The 18,216-nt window shown below is 42.4% G+C and overlaps 2 protein-coding genes across 5 annotated transcripts in view; one reads left to right on the top strand and one right to left on the bottom strand.

Annotated features, from left to right (window-relative positions):
- Positions 1 to 81: 81 nt before the first annotated feature.
- Positions 82 to 5,852, top strand: LOC143145089 (uncharacterized). The gene is made up of 4 exons (XM_076308129.1): positions 82 to 265; positions 986 to 1,093; positions 1,891 to 2,485; positions 2,958 to 5,852. Exons 1-3 carry the CDS (start codon positions 209 to 211, stop codon positions 2,455 to 2,457), a joined length of 732 nt encoding a protein of 243 aa, XP_076164244.1. The 5' UTR covers positions 82 to 208; the 3' UTR covers positions 2,458 to 2,485; positions 2,958 to 5,852.
- The window catches only part of LOC143145087 (adhesion G protein-coupled receptor E3), a 68,303-nt gene continuing 52,738 nt past the window's right edge, over positions 2,652 to 18,216 (bottom strand). For 3 of the 4 annotated variants that reach the window (XM_076308125.1, XM_076308126.1, XM_076308127.1), the window contains 5 exons: positions 15,733 to 15,992; positions 13,792 to 13,893; positions 13,272 to 13,458; positions 10,843 to 10,929; positions 2,654 to 10,565 (listed from right to left, as the gene is read on the bottom strand). In XM_076308125.1, coding sequence (XP_076164240.1) covers positions 10,509 to 10,565; positions 10,843 to 10,929; positions 13,272 to 13,458; positions 13,792 to 13,893; positions 15,733 to 15,992 — 693 coding nt within the window. In that variant the 3' untranslated portion in view covers positions 2,654 to 10,508. Of the gene's footprint in view, positions 10,566 to 10,842; positions 10,930 to 13,271; positions 13,459 to 13,791; positions 13,894 to 15,732; positions 15,993 to 18,216 lie in introns of all 4 variants that reach the window. The other variant, XM_076308128.1, reaches the window with a different exon arrangement.

Genomic DNA, 18,216 nt, shown 5'->3' with positions numbered 1-18,216 from the left:
CGATACGTTGCGTCGCTACGTGTCGAATTACTCAGTTAATCGCGAGGCGGCGCTCTGAACTCCCGCTCTACGTTTGACGATATGTCACGTGACCCACGCTAACCGCCATCTTTGCTTATCGTATAAACAGTGCGACCGGGCTCAGCACGAATTCTTGTCGAGAAATCGCGGTTTTTCCAGTGTTTTTGAGTGATTCGATCGCGAGGAAATGTCCGAGATCAAGGCGGAGAGCAAGAACGACAACAGCATCGAGGATGTGTCGAAGGTAAGTGGACGGAAGCGCGAGAAACATCTTCATCAAGCCGAGTTTTCATGCTAAGGCGGCGTGTGCTCCCCTCGAATACAAGGAGACGCTCATTCTCTCGAAAATTCGATACGATAACGTGTGCTACGACGAAGGAACGTTGCTCGGAGAGTGATTACGCGAGGTTTGAACTCGTACGATCATAGAACAAGGTTGCCTTATTCCGCGTGGCCACAGACTCGGTAATTTTTCAAAGCTGCGCCGTTTGTCCTTCATTAGCAAAGATGGTGGATGTTTTTTATTTGTGACTCTCGTAACGAAGAGAGTCGCTGGTCAGCAGCGATAGGACTGTATCAAATAGGCGGAAAACGGGTTTCGGTGGCAGGATTATATGCCACGCGTTTTTTACGAAAATGCGAGCCTCTTAGGTACATCCTTAGAGACTACGACGCTAGAAATACATATCGACTTGCCAAAATGGCGGGAAACTTAAACAAACTTAGCGCGTACCCTGAGTAGTTCAACGGTCCTTGATAATCTTATCGCGCAAGTAATTATCGTCGAGTTTTTTTTTTTTTCTTCTCGTAGTTCGACGTAATCCTTAAAACGATCACGGTTCATTTTCGCACTGTCGACAACGTTTGTCCTACGTGGAGTTACAATCGAGCGACTCTGATGAATTTTTTTCTCGTGTTTCCAATTATCGAAGTTGAATGAAATGTAACAATGAAATATTTTCAGGACCATTCCGCAGAAGAGAAACCAACTCCAACGAAAAATAAACGAGGAGGTACGAAAAGGCTTTCCACACTCGAAAGGACAGCTCAGGAAGGGGAACAACTCATAAAGGTGTGTCTCGTTTTTGCTTTGTTATTAGATGAAACAGTTAGAATCGCGGTTCATCGAAAGTTCGAAAATCATCTAAGGTTTAAGGGCTCAAGGTTCAGCCCTTTACCAGGTTGTTTCCCTCCATTTAGCCTCCCTGTTGACTCTGGCTGCCTACGTGAGTAGAAGGGTGTTAAGAGTGGGGGTATGATGGAAGGGAGTAGGGATGAAGGGGAATTCTCTCAAGTCTTTGGAGGGGAGAATGTACTACCAATACGCTTACGACCGCCAATTATGAATAGCCATCTGTGCTTTCCAGATCGGTTGGCATATTCGTTATTATTACTTCAACTGTTAACGTACATTCAACGTTAATCTTTCTGCTCTACCTTTTTTGGAGTTTAATTTGCACGTATTCGTAAACTCTGTTACTTTGTCTTTGATTCTTCTAGATAACGAAGTTTTCAACTTTTTTCGCAAATCGGTCTCTTTCCAAAAATTGAATTTAATTCACAAACCTTTTTTTAATACCGACGTAAGTGATCGTTTTAAGGATTACGTCGAAAAAAGTGAAGAAATAATGAATAGATCGAAATGAAAAATTAAAATGGGATCAGCATCTGTTTTGATCGAATATGATAATGAAAATGATGTATTCTTAATTTTATATACTATTTATAGGGCGTTACAAAATTATAATATAATATTAACCGATGTAATATGAATTATTTGATCGAAAAATGAAATTTGAAAAATGGTCGAAATATACGATTCTTTATACGCAATATTTCTACTTAATAATTTTTAATTTTTAATTATAGGATTTAAATGCATCTGTTGGGGAAATGGAAGGAAGGAGACGTACACGTAGTTCAGCACGAGGTCTTAGCTCGTCGACACCTGTGCCATCTCCGCCTAAAAAAGAAAAGAGGGAAACATCAACAAAGAGTACTGGTCGTGGACGCGGGCGTCCTAAACGGCAAGAGAAAAACAACGAGAATAATACGGACGAGGAAGCAGCAAACAATAAGAGCGAAAAGCATTCCGAGGAGGAATCTATGAAAATGGACGTGGACGAGAGTAAGGAGGAAACAGAAAAGTTGGCTGATAGCGACGGCAAAAGCGTTGCGAAAACAGATAGTAAAGAAACTACTGAAAAGACAGCGGAGTCTAACTTCAAGGAGGAAAAGATAACAGAAGAATCGGAAGATTTTGCGGAAGAAACTAAAAGTACTAGTGTCAGTGAAGAGAAAAAGGAGGAAGACATAAAGGATAGCTCGGATTCGAGTCAAGATGCGACAGACACAATGGCAGAAGCGCCACCCTCGTCTTCAACAGACTCTCAAAACCCCTCTAATACCACTACTACCGAAGAGAACAAGGAATAACCTCCTTTCGCCTGTTTACCAGCTTCATGTAAGCATTCTTTTACAATTGTTTCTTTGATTGTTTATCGATCTTTGTCAAATGATTCCAAAGGAAGAGAGTGAGAAAATTTGATTTTTATATTTTTGGATATAATAATTCGATAAAAACTCGACAAGAAAAGTACATTTAATTTCATATACTTGCATGGTTTATTCAAATATATATTTAAGTTCATAATTTCGTGTAATATTCGGTTGTTATCAGCACGTTGAGAGGGTTTACAATTTATCAGTGTACGAATTCAAAAATTAATTATCGTTATTGTTCATTATCGCGAAGTGAGATATTTTCAAAGTAAATTTTCAAATACATTTTCATTCTTTTCTAAGGACGCAGGACTATTATATACTATCCGAAAGATCTTTAAAGAAAATTTGATCGTAAAAAGCGTTGTTAAAATATAGTTGTAGCTTCTTTAGAAAGTAGAACTATTTTTTATAAAATATTCATTTTACTGTAGCAGGTACCAGGGGCGGCGCACACATTGGGGTTACAAATCCAGTACCCTCGTCTATTTTAACAACAAATTGACACCTTCTTGCCAATCGTTATTCTAATCAGCGCACGCGAGCTTAATTTTATTTCCTCTTTTAATTCGAAGACGAAACACGGAAATGCGTTTACACTGCACATTCGTTGCCAGACTAAATACATGTTTATCTCCGGGTATTCGATGGTGTTGAGCACACCATAGAGTAATTGTTTTAATTCACTTTTATTCTGATAGAGAAAAATTGCTGCTCGATGCACTGGTTAGTCGACGATAGCAAAGCGAGGTGTAGAGCATACGTTGTTCATGTACAATGATAATATTATTGTAAAATATATTTAATATGGACTTATATAGATACAAGTTGTTTTCAAATCAGAGCTGAGGTCGGAGTCTACCAATAACAGTCTTCAATTCAGATCTGATATGGAAGTAGCTGAAATTAATTCGTACATAGCAAATTACTGTAATACCTTATCTTATATAAATAATGACTGAATGAAATGGAATATATGAGAATTATGGTGAAACGATTTCTCTTTTTCATGGAATGCAGAAATAAAATTTCTGAAAAACGCGTCGTAGCGTAATATATATTGTTTCCTTCCTTGCATAATGTTACTAATATTAACCGATTTATCATTTTTTAATTATTTAGTTTTCTTTGATACTTTGTAACTAACACTTTAACGAAATGTGTTTCGTTTCTATCTTTCGAAAAAAAAATTATCGTAAGATGGGCGTGTGCATATGTATTTTTCGCTATAGAATTTCGTGACACGTTGATGTTCTGTGATCTGTAAATCTATCTATTAAGCATCTTTTTTGTTCATAATGGTCCAATATTAAATATGTTGATATTATTGTGTATTTGAACGGTTGTAAGTGTACAGATAGATTATATAATTCAATGCACTATGATTAAAAGATTTACATTTCTCAAGGAGGCACAGAAATGGAATGATAAATCTGATCATCGAACGTTCGAATGTTGAAGCGTGTGCAATCAGGAGAAGCAAGTTGTTTCGATCGCGCTCGTATATCTTTTAGTCTACGTAAACGAGAAGCAACTTCGGCCCAACGTTCTTTAGAAGTGTTTTAAACAGACTTTGTCAGATTGTACGTCGGATAAATTCTTAATTTAATCGAACGTCGCTGGAATGACTTAAAGTTTGTAAGCCAGGGCACCAGAAAGAAAAAAAAAATTGGCGAAATTGATTTTAGCCGAATCACACATACTTCCGCTAATTACTGTATCATAAAGAGATAGATGGGATTTGCCATTCCATGTACTTTTTCTTTTTTTTCTTTTTCTTTTTCTTTTTCTTTTTCTTTTTCTTTTTCTTTTTCTTTTTCTTTTTCTTTTTCTTATCGGTAACATAACTCGACGAGACGAAGCGTCGCTTCGACGAGAGATTAAAATCAAATGCGATACGCGTGTACATAGTTAAGGTTAAGCTTCGTGTGTGGCAATTGATCTTATCTCCGACAGTAGCGTAAAGGATCGGAACGTGGTGTGTGCCAGCGTGAGCGCACTGTCTTATATAAGATATATATGAAGTATAGCCTCAAACGTGTTTTCCCTTATCGAATCAAAAAAAAAAAAAAAAAAATGACGTTTAACGACATTAAATTAATTAAAGATTTACCCCCTTTTTTAGGTAAATAAATGGTAAACATATTTTATCTATACATAAGTATATAGATGATTAGCATGTATGGATGAAAATATGCCTATGAGGTTCGATATTAGAATTTTTACGATGTATTTACAATTTCAAGTGTATTCGTTCTTGTAACAGGCTACTTTAATTCTTGTTACGAGTTCAAAAAAAAAAAAAAAAAAAAAAAACTGAATCGGAGATTGTTTTCTTTTGTTAAAGCAGTCTATATACATAATTATCGATAGAGATACAGAAATTAATTAGCAAACCACCGTAGATCGTTGAAAGCGTAAATATATTACGTCTAGACGCGCGCATGCTTGTACAATTTTTCGAGAAAGATTTTCGAAACGATTTGTCCTATGTAAATGTATCGGATAACGACGTTTGGTTTGGTTCAGGTTTCTTGTATTATTCGACATCCTGTGTATTGCTCGCAAAACTCGATACTACTGAACTTATTTTCACAGTATCATGCGATTTAACATTTAATTCTATTCGTACGTTAGATATGTGCGAGTATTTGATAGAAACCAAAATTTTAATGCGAATAGTTCGGTGGTGAATGATGGCAGTTTTGAGATTGTAATTTTTTTTCGAATAAGATAATTATTGTGGAATTTTTAACGAGTTTGGAATTTATTAATAGAAAGAGAAAATAAAACGATCGAACATTCATTCGTTGAAACATGATGCGTTCGGATCCCGCAGCTATCTACAAGTTTTTAAAAATGATAAAAGCTCGCAATTAGCGCAAATATACGCATAAAATTCAGGATCGTTCAATTAATGAAATTTGAATAAGTACGAATTAATAGGCATTACTTCGGTGTTACGAACACGGTAAGTTTTAAGCGTACGCGGTTTTTAATACGTAGGTTATATCTTAGTTAAATAATCGCTAAGAGAATACGGAATGGTTGTGGGAAAAACTGGAATGGGAAGCGAATGTTAATACGTTTTGTGCGAAAAAAAATTATATTTCAAACGACTTAAAAATATTAGCGACGAATGTAAAGGCAATAGATTTTTATACGGTATATTGGTTTGGTAAAGTTCATAACGACATTATTTTATAACATTCTTACGAGAAACGTGACGTCGTTTCTCGTTCCCTTCGAGGGTGAACCGAAAAGTGTGCGCTATTGATAGAACGAATAAAACGTTATTGCAGTAAGAAATAAAAAAAATTCTGAACCGAGTTGTTATTTTTGTTCACGCTGTATGCATAGTTTGCAAGTCGAAGGTAGACCGGGATCCTTTTAATTGTTGCCGTTCGAAGAGAAAGTGACTAACTTTGGCACCAACCAAGGTATCTTTTCGAAGGAAGTGTCTTCGTTGGTGTCGGGATTGACGATTTTCTCCCGGACACGGCAAAAATCGATGGTACTGTTGTACGTTCTGCATTTTACTTATCGACAGTCGGTACTTTTATCAACCGTTTGTTCAACAACTTAGTTACGCCAGATGTCACGACTAAACTTTTATCGTTGTTTTAATATTTATAAGGATCAAACGATCAAAATGTGTTTTTCCAGTTAATTTTTGAACGAAATACGAGGTTATTTAATGTTACAATTAACAAGATAATAACTGTTTCTAGTGGTTTCCTGCTGCACTCGCCAGTAGAGAGAAAGATAGAGAGAGAGAGAGAGAGAGAGAGGTGGGGGCTCCCAACCGATCTAATGTTAGGTTTCGTCTAAATAGTCATTGATTTCTACATATGTACATATGTGTCGTTGGACCTAGATACTTTAGCGATTGTCGAGGATACAAAAACAATGAGAAAAATTGCTACAAACGTGTGTTCTATTTAACTTTGTTTTATCAACTATAGTAATAAGATCTATATTACTTTTGTAATATGCTTAATCGCAAACTGTACAGTACAAGTGATTTTGACAAAGTATTTGTACACAATGCTCTTTGGTGTTCGTTAACATCATTGAATTCTGTTTTATGAGTAAAATGACTCAAATTCGGTTATATTCGGTAATCAAATTTCATTTCGAGCGCTACGAAGTTAAGCAATTTTGTATTACAGGAGTATAAAAATGATTATACCTTGGGAACAAGGTCAAATAGGGCACATGTTTATACGAACGTTTTTAATCGTTCGTTGTGTCCTCAAATTACCGTCGAAGCGGGGTCTCGCATAATAGGATGCATTTCGTATACGTAAATCTTTCGTCGTAGGTCGATATTTAGCTCGAAACGGTGGTTAGCGATAAAAGAACGAGAGAACGTTCCTCGTTCTTAGCCGTTTCGTAATGCATCTTTCGTGTTCGGTCGGATTATAGGTTTCACCTCGAGTGCGTTTTTCATTCAAAGAAGAATTTGCGCGATGCCGAGGCGATCGACACTGAATCGATATCAAATGGGCGAAACTGCGTTCTCGCGTTCCGTTGATTCTCGACCTTCTCTCTTTTCCACGTTTACTCTCTACTCGTCGATGCCCAAATACCTATTAGTCCGTGCGTGGTATCGTCGTAGTTAGCATCTACCGTGCTTCCAGCTGTTTGTAGGCCAGTAACGGCGGCCTTGAATTCTCTGAACGAGTACGTATATACTGGTATGTACATACATCGTGGTACCATTCTGTTTGCGAATATAAACGGGTCGATGTTCAGCGGCTCCAGACATTCTGGCACCGAAACTCGACTTTTCTCTCTCTCTCTCTCTCTCTCTCTCTCTCTCTCTCTCTCTCTCTCTCTTTCTCTCTCTCTTCCGTATTAATATAAAACTTATTACGTATTCTCGATCCCTTCTTGAAACCGTGGGATACCGGAAAATACCAACTCTGCGCTAATTCAATGCCTTTGAGTTGTAAATATTTCTCCTCGCCCCTGGAGAAAACCAGGGGGCTTTTATCGTTCGAACGAACGTTCTATTCATTATCGACGTCTATTCGCAATTTCTCTCACAAAATTTCGAGTGCGATCGTCGACTTCGATGCCGGGACGTTAATTTGAATGCGAGCTACCGAATTTTAGGTGGAAACGTTGCGAAGCGAGCGGTGGTTTGCTCGGTGTTGACGCGTACGGGATATTTTAAAAATCATTATGAAAAAGTGGTGTGACCTTTGGCTCTAACGGTGACAGTTTCTCGAACTCGGCACCGGAGGTTTGGTATTTTATCGAGTCGTACGATACGGTACGTTTACCGTTTTGTATGTACGTACCATAGATACGTGTTCGACAATAAAGAATGTTGAAAACGTAAAATATCTCGATTTCTATCGCGTACTACTTCAACTACCGTTTCAAAGAACCAAGAAGTTGGAATGTCAACCGAGGCCGTTTTATACGATCCGTTCAAAGAGTACGTTAACCATCGATTGGACAGACGTTCTACGTCTACATTTGTTCTTCGATCGATAAATCTGTTATCCAACATTTTTGATACAACGTTCGCGACACTTTTCCCGTCGACGATCCAACCTATTTTGCTAGACGATCGATACATAATCCGACGAACGAATAATGGGTTCGACGTTCAAGGCAGGTTCTGCAAGGTGCGAGTAACGTGTACATACTTGTACGTACTCGGTAAACCCGGAACGCAAAGCGTTCTCTTTTTTACTTTAGTTCCACTTTCTCGTTGTTCGGGTTTCATATTCTCCTGGTTCAACGAAACAATAGACACTCGCTCTCGAAAACGTTTTCATCGATGTCCTCGGGAATGTAATGTCGCGCGATGTATTCTACGGACACTGCTTACACCTCGAACGGAACGAGAATTCGATCGCTCCTCGAGCTCGATGCTGCCGGTACCTGTATGTACGTTGAGCCAATAAAAGAGGACCGTTTACGAGCGCGAGCAAAGCAATAAGTTCCGCGTACTAGCTATCGGTCCGCGGTGCTACTCCCGATAATTAAACGTCAAGTTGCTCGTAGCATAGGAAGAGAGGACGCGAACGGTTTCGGTCGGCGTTTCTTTTGTCTTTTTTCTTGCTCGGAACGATCGAGAAATGGTTCCGGTTCAACGAATACGTAGCTATCGATGCAACCGTGTTTGCAAAGATTTTTTAAACGCTCGCAACTCGAAGATCGAAGATCGAAGTTCGAAGATCGAATATCGATCGCAGACGTTCGTCCGCTCGAGATCGCCTTAACGAAACGAAAACCTTTGATTTTTCACCGGTTTCTATCGTTTCGATCCCGGTCGAGAGTATTCGTCGACGCGATTCTTCATCTTAAATGGTCGTTCATCGATCGACGCGTCAACGTCACCGCTGAGAATTCCCATTTCAACGGGCAATCCACGGACGAGTATCGAAACAACGTCGGCGAACTCGCGTAAATGAATCGTTCTCGCGATCAGAGACGCGCGACGCCCATCGATTTCGAGATCGAGTTTCGAAATTCGATCGAGAGCCCGGGAAGCATACGGTATCGACGTTTGCGCGACGTCCACGACTATCGGACGGTGTCACATCGGTCGAATAACAAAGGAGAGAAATAAATAAAAAGAACGAGTCGAATCGAGTCGAATCGAGTCGATCGATCGAGAGAGCGAAGACGAAAAGAGGGGTTCGCGCAGTCCGCTCGCCAAATTCCTACTTCGAAGAGGAATCTCTGGTTGCTTCTCCGTTGGGACTTGAAAATAATATTTATTTCCTCGTAATTAGAATGCGTTTACAGTTACCAAGTGCCGGTGGTTGTTGCGCGTACCAATGCGATCGCATAGGTCATTACCGAGTGTTAATTGCATCGCAGGGGAATGCCAGCCGCAAAACCGCGGGGAACGCGCGTTGTATACAGGGTAGATTCCTCCTTTCGCGCTAGATCGATATTCACCGTTCCATTTCAATTTCTCGAGTACCCTTGCGGCTTCCCCGATAACAGTCATCGTCTACGAATCCCATCGAAAAACGCGGTATCGGTGTTCGTTTGGACGTTTGGGGACCCTTCGATCGGAGACAATTACACGATAACCGGGTTTCTTTGATTTTGGTCAGGGATTCCCTTATCGAGCCGTGTAACGAGTTCGTGTAGGTAGACGCGGTGGTTCTAGAAATCGATCGGGCCGTTGTTCTCTACTCGTGGACGAGAAGAATCGATTCGACCACGGTAAAAGCGAGATAAACGCGATCGTATCTTTGGAGAATAATTTCGGTAGGTGGTGAAAAATCGATTGGCAAAATACTTGGGCCGAGTCAGTTTCTAAAATTACCGTGCGTAGCAAATACGAGCGAACGGAGATGTTCTTGTTCTCGAGAACCGTAAGCGCGCGCGCGAACACGGCAGATGTAGATATGTTACATGTTTCTCCTACGATCGAGATCACTTTTACTCGATTCGAGGTTGTTTCAGCGGTGCGCGATACCATGCGTAGAAAATACAAAGATCGCGATACATCAGCGACGATACGTTGACACAACTGTTTCGAGGTTCTGGTTCGCGGGCCGCAAGAATATACGTGAAATCGAATTTCTCGAGTTTTCCGCTCGGACGGCTCCGGTTCCGGTTCCGTTCGGCCCAAGTCCTCGGACCGCAGCGAGGAGATCGCAATGTAAAGCAAATCGTCGCTATCTAGTTGTTCGTCGTATCTCGATTTCTTCGTCCGAGGTTCGTTTCGCCGAATTTGCGGTTGGCGAATGCAAACGAAAATTTCGGAGCTACGGTTTCGGAGTACTTTCGGACCGGAGAAATCTTGGAAATCGGAGCCCTCCGGGTTTTCTTTCCAACGATCGAGTGATCCGAACGTTCTTTCGGAGAGATCGCGAAAGATGTACCGGTGAAAAAATAGTCGAATTCCTAGAATAGACGGGGATGTGTCCCTCTCTATTTTCCGCTGTTTCGTTCGTCGTTCCGGCAGTCGTCGAGTCGCGTTTCGTTCGCAATTGCGCCTCGATCTATACCGGATCCGGGGCAGGTGCGAGCAACTGCATGCTGCTGTTCGACTGCGCGATCTGAAAAAAGAAAGCAACGATTTTCGCGTCAGCTGTCGCGACACTATCGACGATCGACGATCGACGATCGACGATCGACGATTACGAAGACGTTGTCGCGAATTCGAACGAAACGAAAAAATATTCGACCGTGTTCCGTCCACGCGTTGACAAAAAGGACGAGCTTCGCTCTCGGCAGACGAGTAGCTCGCAACGCCGTAATCCGATCGCTGTACGCTCTTGTTTCGAATGCTCGAGTTCCTCCTTCGTTAAGGACCGAAGAAAAGATTCGATTTACCTGCTGCTTCGGCTGCCTGTACGATTTCCTGGCGTAGACCTTTAAAACTCTGCAGTTGCACGCGACGGACAACGCTACGGCCAGGCCCTGTTCCAACGAAGCGTGAAACAGAAATCGTAAGCATCCGATTACTCGATATCCGATGTATCGTCCACGTAAGTGGAACGCGCGCGTAACACCGTCTACGAGGTCTGCATCTCGGTTTCATCGAACGACGTTCCTTCGTTAGCGTTACTCGATTTTCTCGTCGAGCCGAACGAGGATATATTCCTTCGATTTGTAAATAGGTCCGATGGACGGGACGAATCGCGACTGTACCCGCAGTTGCGTATCGTGTCGTTTAAATTCGAACACATTGGGAATCGCGGATCCGCGACAATCCGTAATACCGTCGAACGGGGCGACGTTGTTCCTCGTAATCGTTAACTTGTGTTTTTCGAAGCGCGGCGATCACGAGTCTGCTGTTTTCGAAAAAGCGAACCTTCGGAAACCGGACGAATCAAAGACACTGCAGTGGACTCGGTCGTGGAAGCGGAAATTCGCTTCTCGATGGAAATTTCTACCCTGGCCCCTGTACCGTCCCGACGGCTAAGTTGCCCGCGATGAACGGTACCTATTACGCGATCGGTCTTGCGACCCATCAATTTTCCCTATGACGGTTTATCGATTTCTGTGCTCGGAAGATAGAAATTTTCATTCGAAGATCAACGGTGCGTTCGGTGTACGCGTTCCGATTATCGAACGAGTCGAACGATGCCTCGATCCTTGGAAAAATATTAGGAAGCGATCTGGAAATTTGGAGTAACGCGGCGGCGGTTACCGAGTTCGTTGGTAGGAACGTTTACCATGGAGATTTTCGCGTTGGTCTCCTCTCGTTTCTCGTTTCTCGTTTCTCGTTTCTCGTTTCTCGTTTCTCGTTTCTCGTTTCTCGTTTCTCGTTTTGTCGCGCGAAACGCGAGCGTAAAAATTTTGTTACCGCGTCGACGCGAGATCCCACTCGTTATGAAAATTTTACAGTTCCCTGTTTACGAGTTACTCTCTTCTTGGGGTGTTCTTCGCGCCGTCGCCCCGGGAACTGTCTCTCTCTCGAGCACGAGTTTCGAGCAAAAGCGTCCGCTTCGTTTCGTATAAATAATTCGCTTTCGTTACGGTACAGATGTTTCGCGTTTGCCAACGGTCCGTCCTCGAGTTCCCGTTGCTCGTCCCAATTTTCAGCCATTTCGCTCCGACGTTTCAAAGTATTGTTTCTCGCGAATTGGCTTCGGTAAAGACGATTTTCCACGTTTCTATCTCGAAGCGCGCAAACCTTTGTCAACGTAGCGAACGGATCGAAACGGTTTCGAGGCCCTCGTTGCACTTCGATCCGGAACCGTTCGCGTCGACGAATCGCGAAACGTTCGTTCGTCGAAAGAACGCGTCGCGCACCACCGAAGACAAATTACCGGTTGTTTGGCATTTTCCCGAAGGTGGTTACCGGGAAACTGTCGAAAGGAGGAAGAAAATCTGGAAAGGAGGAAGCGAAACGAGAACCGAGAACCGAGAAGCGTGGATAAGAAAAGAATAATCGAGTGAAAGGGAATCGAATAACCGATCGGTAAAGAAGTACGGGATCTCTGCGGCGTGTTCGAAGGTTCTTCCGTGGGGAAAAATCCTTCTCCGTCGAGAGCACTCGGCTCCTCGCGAAAGAAGCTCCGTCGAGAAGTCTTTACGTTTACGACTCGCCTTCGACTCGAATGTCACGTCACGTTGGAAACGTGGTCGTTTCGCGGTCCCACGGTCTCGAACGAAGCAAGCTTCTACGGCCAAACTGACTACGTTTTCGATTTTCGGGAGTACCCTCGATCGAGCATTCGAACCTCCCGAAGATACAGTTACGAACGCTAGGTGTCTACTCGAAACTTTTCGATCGTTTAGCGGACGATGTTTTTACCATCGCGTTTTATGCTTTTACTCGAAAACGAACGGCTCGTTTCGACACGTTTCCTTTCGATCGCCGGTGAAACTCGGAATGCGGTCGCAACGCCCAACGGTGCGAGGTCGTCCAACGTGTTGCGTTTTCGCCTCCACGAAATCGCATTGAGAAGAGAGTCGTGAGCGTATTCTTTCCAACTTAAAATTCACTCGGCAGAGCGCAAAGCTTCGCTATCCGATATCCCTCTCGTATTCGTAATCCCCAAAGTTGGAGGTTCGGTTTCTTCGTTTTGCGGAAGAGCGCGCGACAACGGGAAAACTTGTCGCAACGGCACGGCACGGCACGACACGGCACGACACGGCACGGACCAACCAAACGGGAAGGAGACCAAACGAATAACAATACCGCGTCGAATACCAGACGATTTTAATCCCCTCGTTAACTTTCGAGAGGTAACGTTCGAACGTGAAACCGCAACAAATACACGATAAAAAGCGAAAAGAAAATGATCTCTCACCTGTAGGGAATGGCCTGTGCAAAACACGGCCCACAGGAAAGGAACTTTCCATACTCTGGACGCGACTCCGCAACCGGCCACTAGACCCACTATCATGCTGATTTTCAAAAACAGTATCAGCTGCAGTGCTCTTCTTCTCTTCATTTTCTCGCGTTGCTTGATTTCCAGCTGCATGCTGCAGGTGTATCTGTGCAAATTGGCAGAGAAAAAACATCTCCGTGGTTTTCCTGGACAGGATTTTCGTCAACGATCCGAAGTGCAGCAGGTGGACAATTTTTCGTGTGCAAGTGAATCGCTTCTCAACGAAAAAAGACCTTGTCGCGATACCCTTCGATTGTTTCTTCGATTTCGTCGGAATCGAACGTTCCGCTCTACAAAATCTTTGACGCGAAAACGAAGCAGGATCGTTTTTTATTTCGTTTCGAGTGCCGCGTATCGTAGTCGACAAAAATTGGTAATTTTCTTCGAAAATCGATGGAAGGCGAGACTAATTTAGCGAATATTTATCGTGAGTTTATACCTGGATACGATCGCAGCTTTGATTAAGTAGTAGCCCGCAGTAAGAAGCAGCAGGACCACCGGCAAACCGTAAGCGTAAATCGTTGCCTTCGTACCCAGAAACCTGTGACAAACAAACAAACAAATAATAATAATAATAATAATAATAATAATAATAATAATAATAATAATAATAATAATAATAATAATAATAATAATAATAATAATAATAATAATAATAATAATAATAATAATAATAATAATAATAATAATAATAATAATAATAATAATAATAATAATAATAATAATAATAATAATAATAATAATAATAATAATAATAATAATAATAATAATAATAATAATAATAATAATAATAATAATAATAATAATAATAATAATAATAATAATAATAATAATAATAATAATAATAATAATAATAATAATAATAATAATAATAATAATAATAATAATAATAATAATAATAATAATAATTCATTCGTTAGAGACAGAAATTGTAGGTGCATAATATTACGCCTACGAATAATCGCAATTTTCAACTCTACAGACGCGTTACTGGCACGTATTTCGGAAAATGCGAGTCTCTTTTCCCGAAGAGATCCGATACGGAGAGAGATGGGAGAAATGTTGCGTACTTGGACGGTCCGATCGAAAAAGGTGCAAAGGTACGAAGCGTTATCGAAACTATTCGAGGTTTCGAACTTTTATCGTGGTAAATGTAAAACGATACTATACGTTGCAGAGTTTTGGCGAAAAGTCGGTGCTCGTGGAACGAAGAGTCGAGGAAGGACTGCCGTTGTTTCGGGGTTTCTGGCCGAGGACTAGGGTAGACGGTACGACGATCGTCGAAGGTTTTGTTCGAAAATTTCTCGGTACACGAAGCAAAGGGGGAAAAAAATGAAGCTTCGAAATGTATGTTCGGTTTGGTCGAAAATATAATTTTCGTTCATATTTTCGATAATACATCGTTCCATTCTTGCAACGATATTCTCTTATTCGCGTAACCGTCCGCGAAAGAACACTACGATCGATCGTATCGAATGTTCGACTCGAAACGCGTCTCTGGAACCACCGTCGAAAGCAATCGGCAAAGAGGGAAGAAAGGACTCGTTGTCGGTTACGCGCGATAGAAGAAGTTCCGTTTTGCGTTCTTTTTCGAAAATGTATCGGATTTTGATCCGTCTCTGCGGTAATATTATTTCGATATCTTCTTTTCAACGTTCACCGTCACTATCGGCATTATTTCCGTCAATTCTCTCCTTTAGGTCGTAAAATGCAGGCAGTTTCGGGGAAAGGTAAAATATTTTGCAAGGTTCGTAGGTGAAAAATCGGAGCGTGGCTCGGGCCACGATGATCACGTTTACCGCGTAAGATTTTCTCTGCGCACCGATGCCAACGATTAGCCCGTTCGGGCGATCCTCGAATCGTGGAAAAATATTTCATTCCGGATAGATATATCGGAATGAAATTTGTTTCCCAAGAACGACGAAGCGAGAGTATTCTCGTATCTTGCGCGAGTTGTTCGTTCCACTTATATAATATTTGCCGCGATCGTCCGAGGAAGAACGTCTTATTAGTTTACGGTCTTGCGGGGAGATGGAAAATAATGATAAAAGTTCAAATGGAACGTTCTTTACCCGTGAACAAAAGTTTTCGCAGCATCGTGATATAACGAGGATGCAGAGATTCGATTCGAGGAAACAACGACGACCAAAAGTAACGTGTAACGATTCATTTTCGACGTTTATTCGATCGGACGGTTAAGTTTTGATTCGTTCGTTGGGAAATATTGATGTTCGTAGGTCGAATCCTACTCTGGTAACGGATACAAAATGTCGTTTAACCGGTGCTCGATGTTTGTAATCGGTAGCTGGATAAAAGGTTTGCCCGAGTCTGCGCGGGTGAAAGTTTCACGGTCTAAAAGCTGGAGAAAAAAATGCGTTACCAGCAATTGAAGGGCGTAAGTTCCGCGATGTTCCAAATGTCGTTCGCTTCGCGGATCTGTAGAAACGTGGCAACTCCGAGGTTGAGGAACGGTGCACCCCAGGCGAAGACGCTGTACTTGAGGTAGGTTGGCAGGTCGTCGCGGCGCGGGATCGAGGCGACGGTGGCGTAAAGGTGATGACACATCGCAGCCAGCCAACAGACCACCGTCATTCGAAGATATTGTAGACTCAGTCCCAAAGAAATGCACAACTCCGAGTCCTGCGGACAATTGAGATACATACGTACGTGCGCGCGCGCGGATAAACGCTTCCCGAAGAGAGGAAAGGACGTTGTCGATGTCTCGAAATAATTTCCACCTGCCGAATCTACGTCACTGGTCAAAATGACGACCAGTGGAGAACGTATTTCGAGATATATTGTAAGCAGATTCGAAGCAATTATCGTAAGCTCGAACCAGACGAGGTGAACGTGGACGCGAAAGATTCGCGATCGGATCGCGTTAACGAGAAACGGTAGTCCGCCTCGAAAACTGGGAACACTTTGGTAAATTCGTCGAGGTGGAAGATTCGAAATGGCAAATTTTTTCGGAAACTCGTTCTCGGTTAAACGCTCGGTGCGTGTAACGAAAGCAAACGATAACGCTGTGCAATCTTGTACGATAGCGCCGACACGATATTAGGTAGGCATAGATGCCACGTTATCGCGAAATGCTCGCACTTGCCTGGATATCGAGTGTCAATATTCGAGGGATGCGCCCTTAATATCGAGTCAACGTTTCCCAAGCACGAGTGTTCCATCTCGGCCCAGCTCGATCATTAATATTCCGGCAAAGTTGTCGTACGTGTTCCTGTGTTCGAGGAACGCGGTCATCCCGATTATTATTATTATTATTATTATTATTATTATTATTATTATTATTATTATTATTATTATTATTATTACTCGACGTCTTTATCGCGCACATAGGCTCGATAATGTTCCGGCAGGTTTTTTACAAAACACGTGTCACCAGTTACAACGAACTTTGCACGAATGTTGACGGCACGTTCGTTCTCTTCTCGTTACCGATTTTTCGACCTAAACGTTCCCTCGTAATTTTTAAACGTTACGCGTACCCAGTGAAATTTCCGAACGGAGAGGAACGAAAGCAAAACGAGAGGGAGACGTCGCGATACCCGAGGTACACCCTATCGTAAGAATCTTCCTATTCTCGCGATAAAATTCTACGAACGAGCATCGCGCGCCGACTACCGGCCACCGTGACGATTGCTCGCAATGTCGCTCGAAGAATTTTTAATCGTCGATTCTTTTAATCGAAAACCTCCGAGGGCCGCGTTCGCCGGATTCCTTCCTCGCGATCGTTTAAGCTATCCGTGGAAATATACGGAAAAATAAAACGACGTAGACTTTAATGATATAATTTTGCGATGAAAATTAATTTTCACAAGCTCGTCCGTAACAGTTTCTCCTGTTATTTGAAAAGCTGGTGCACAACGAAACTAAAATACCGTACGGAGTGGTAGAAAGTGAAACGGGGATACAATGATAAAGATAAAACGACGTTTCCGGATCGTGGTTGGAAAATGCGCGTTAATTACGATAATTACCATTTTGCGTCGCGGCTGGACGAGTGGCCACGTTTTAAACGCAACGAATCGTTGGAACGAATTCGTTGAACTCTCTCGGTTCCATTGTTTTCGAGCGTCGTTGGTCCGAACGCGAGCAACGTTCATCGAAGACATTCCTAGCCCGGAACGGTTCACTCGAGAACCGGTAGAACGCTAGTTTGCGAACCGATCCCTTTTCCGCGAGTTTTCGCGCTAAATACCCCGGTGTCCGAGACGTCCGCTACGTAGCTTTACCAACGAATCCTCGTTGCTATTTTCGAGAATCGGCCGTTGGAAAAATATCGAGGCGTTTCGGTCGCCTGATCGCGGGCGGGATCAAAGTTCCGGAAGTTGTCTCGTTGCCGTGAACTTGCCGATTTACGTATCGCGAGGACTCGTACACGATCGATCGGGCATCGTTCGACGAGCATCGCTCGAGATTTGCGAACAAACGACCGATCGTTTCTTCGAAGAAGAATACGGTCAGCGTGCAAACGCGACCGACTTTGTCCGACATCTCCCAATAACGCGCGCAAAGTTAATTTGAACATTACGCGTACGCGACAACCGTGAATTCCGATTTCGCAGTTACGGCTTACGGCTGGCAATCAATTTCGTCCCGCGGCGTTTATTCTTCGTTCGGTCAATAATAATGCTCGTCCTCGTCGATTACGAGCGCTCGTTATTCATCGTTATCCGTCGGTACATTTACTTGGAAATATTTATCATGGATGCGATCGTTGCTAGATCGAGGAGCGTTCGTTATCGATCATTGGCCGTATTACCGAGACGACTCGATGATACGGGGTCGCGGGAGCGATTAATTAAATAATTTGCATAAATTTGCATATATTTTCATATATTTGCACAGATCT

Source organism: Ptiloglossa arizonensis, chromosome 3, assembly GCF_051014685.1.
Source record: "Ptiloglossa arizonensis isolate GNS036 chromosome 3, iyPtiAriz1_principal, whole genome shotgun sequence".
NCBI classification, from domain to species: domain Eukaryota; kingdom Metazoa; phylum Arthropoda; class Insecta; order Hymenoptera; family Colletidae; genus Ptiloglossa; species Ptiloglossa arizonensis.
The sequence above is the reverse complement of the archived record's forward strand: the minus strand, read 5'-3'. Positions and strand labels throughout refer to the sequence as shown.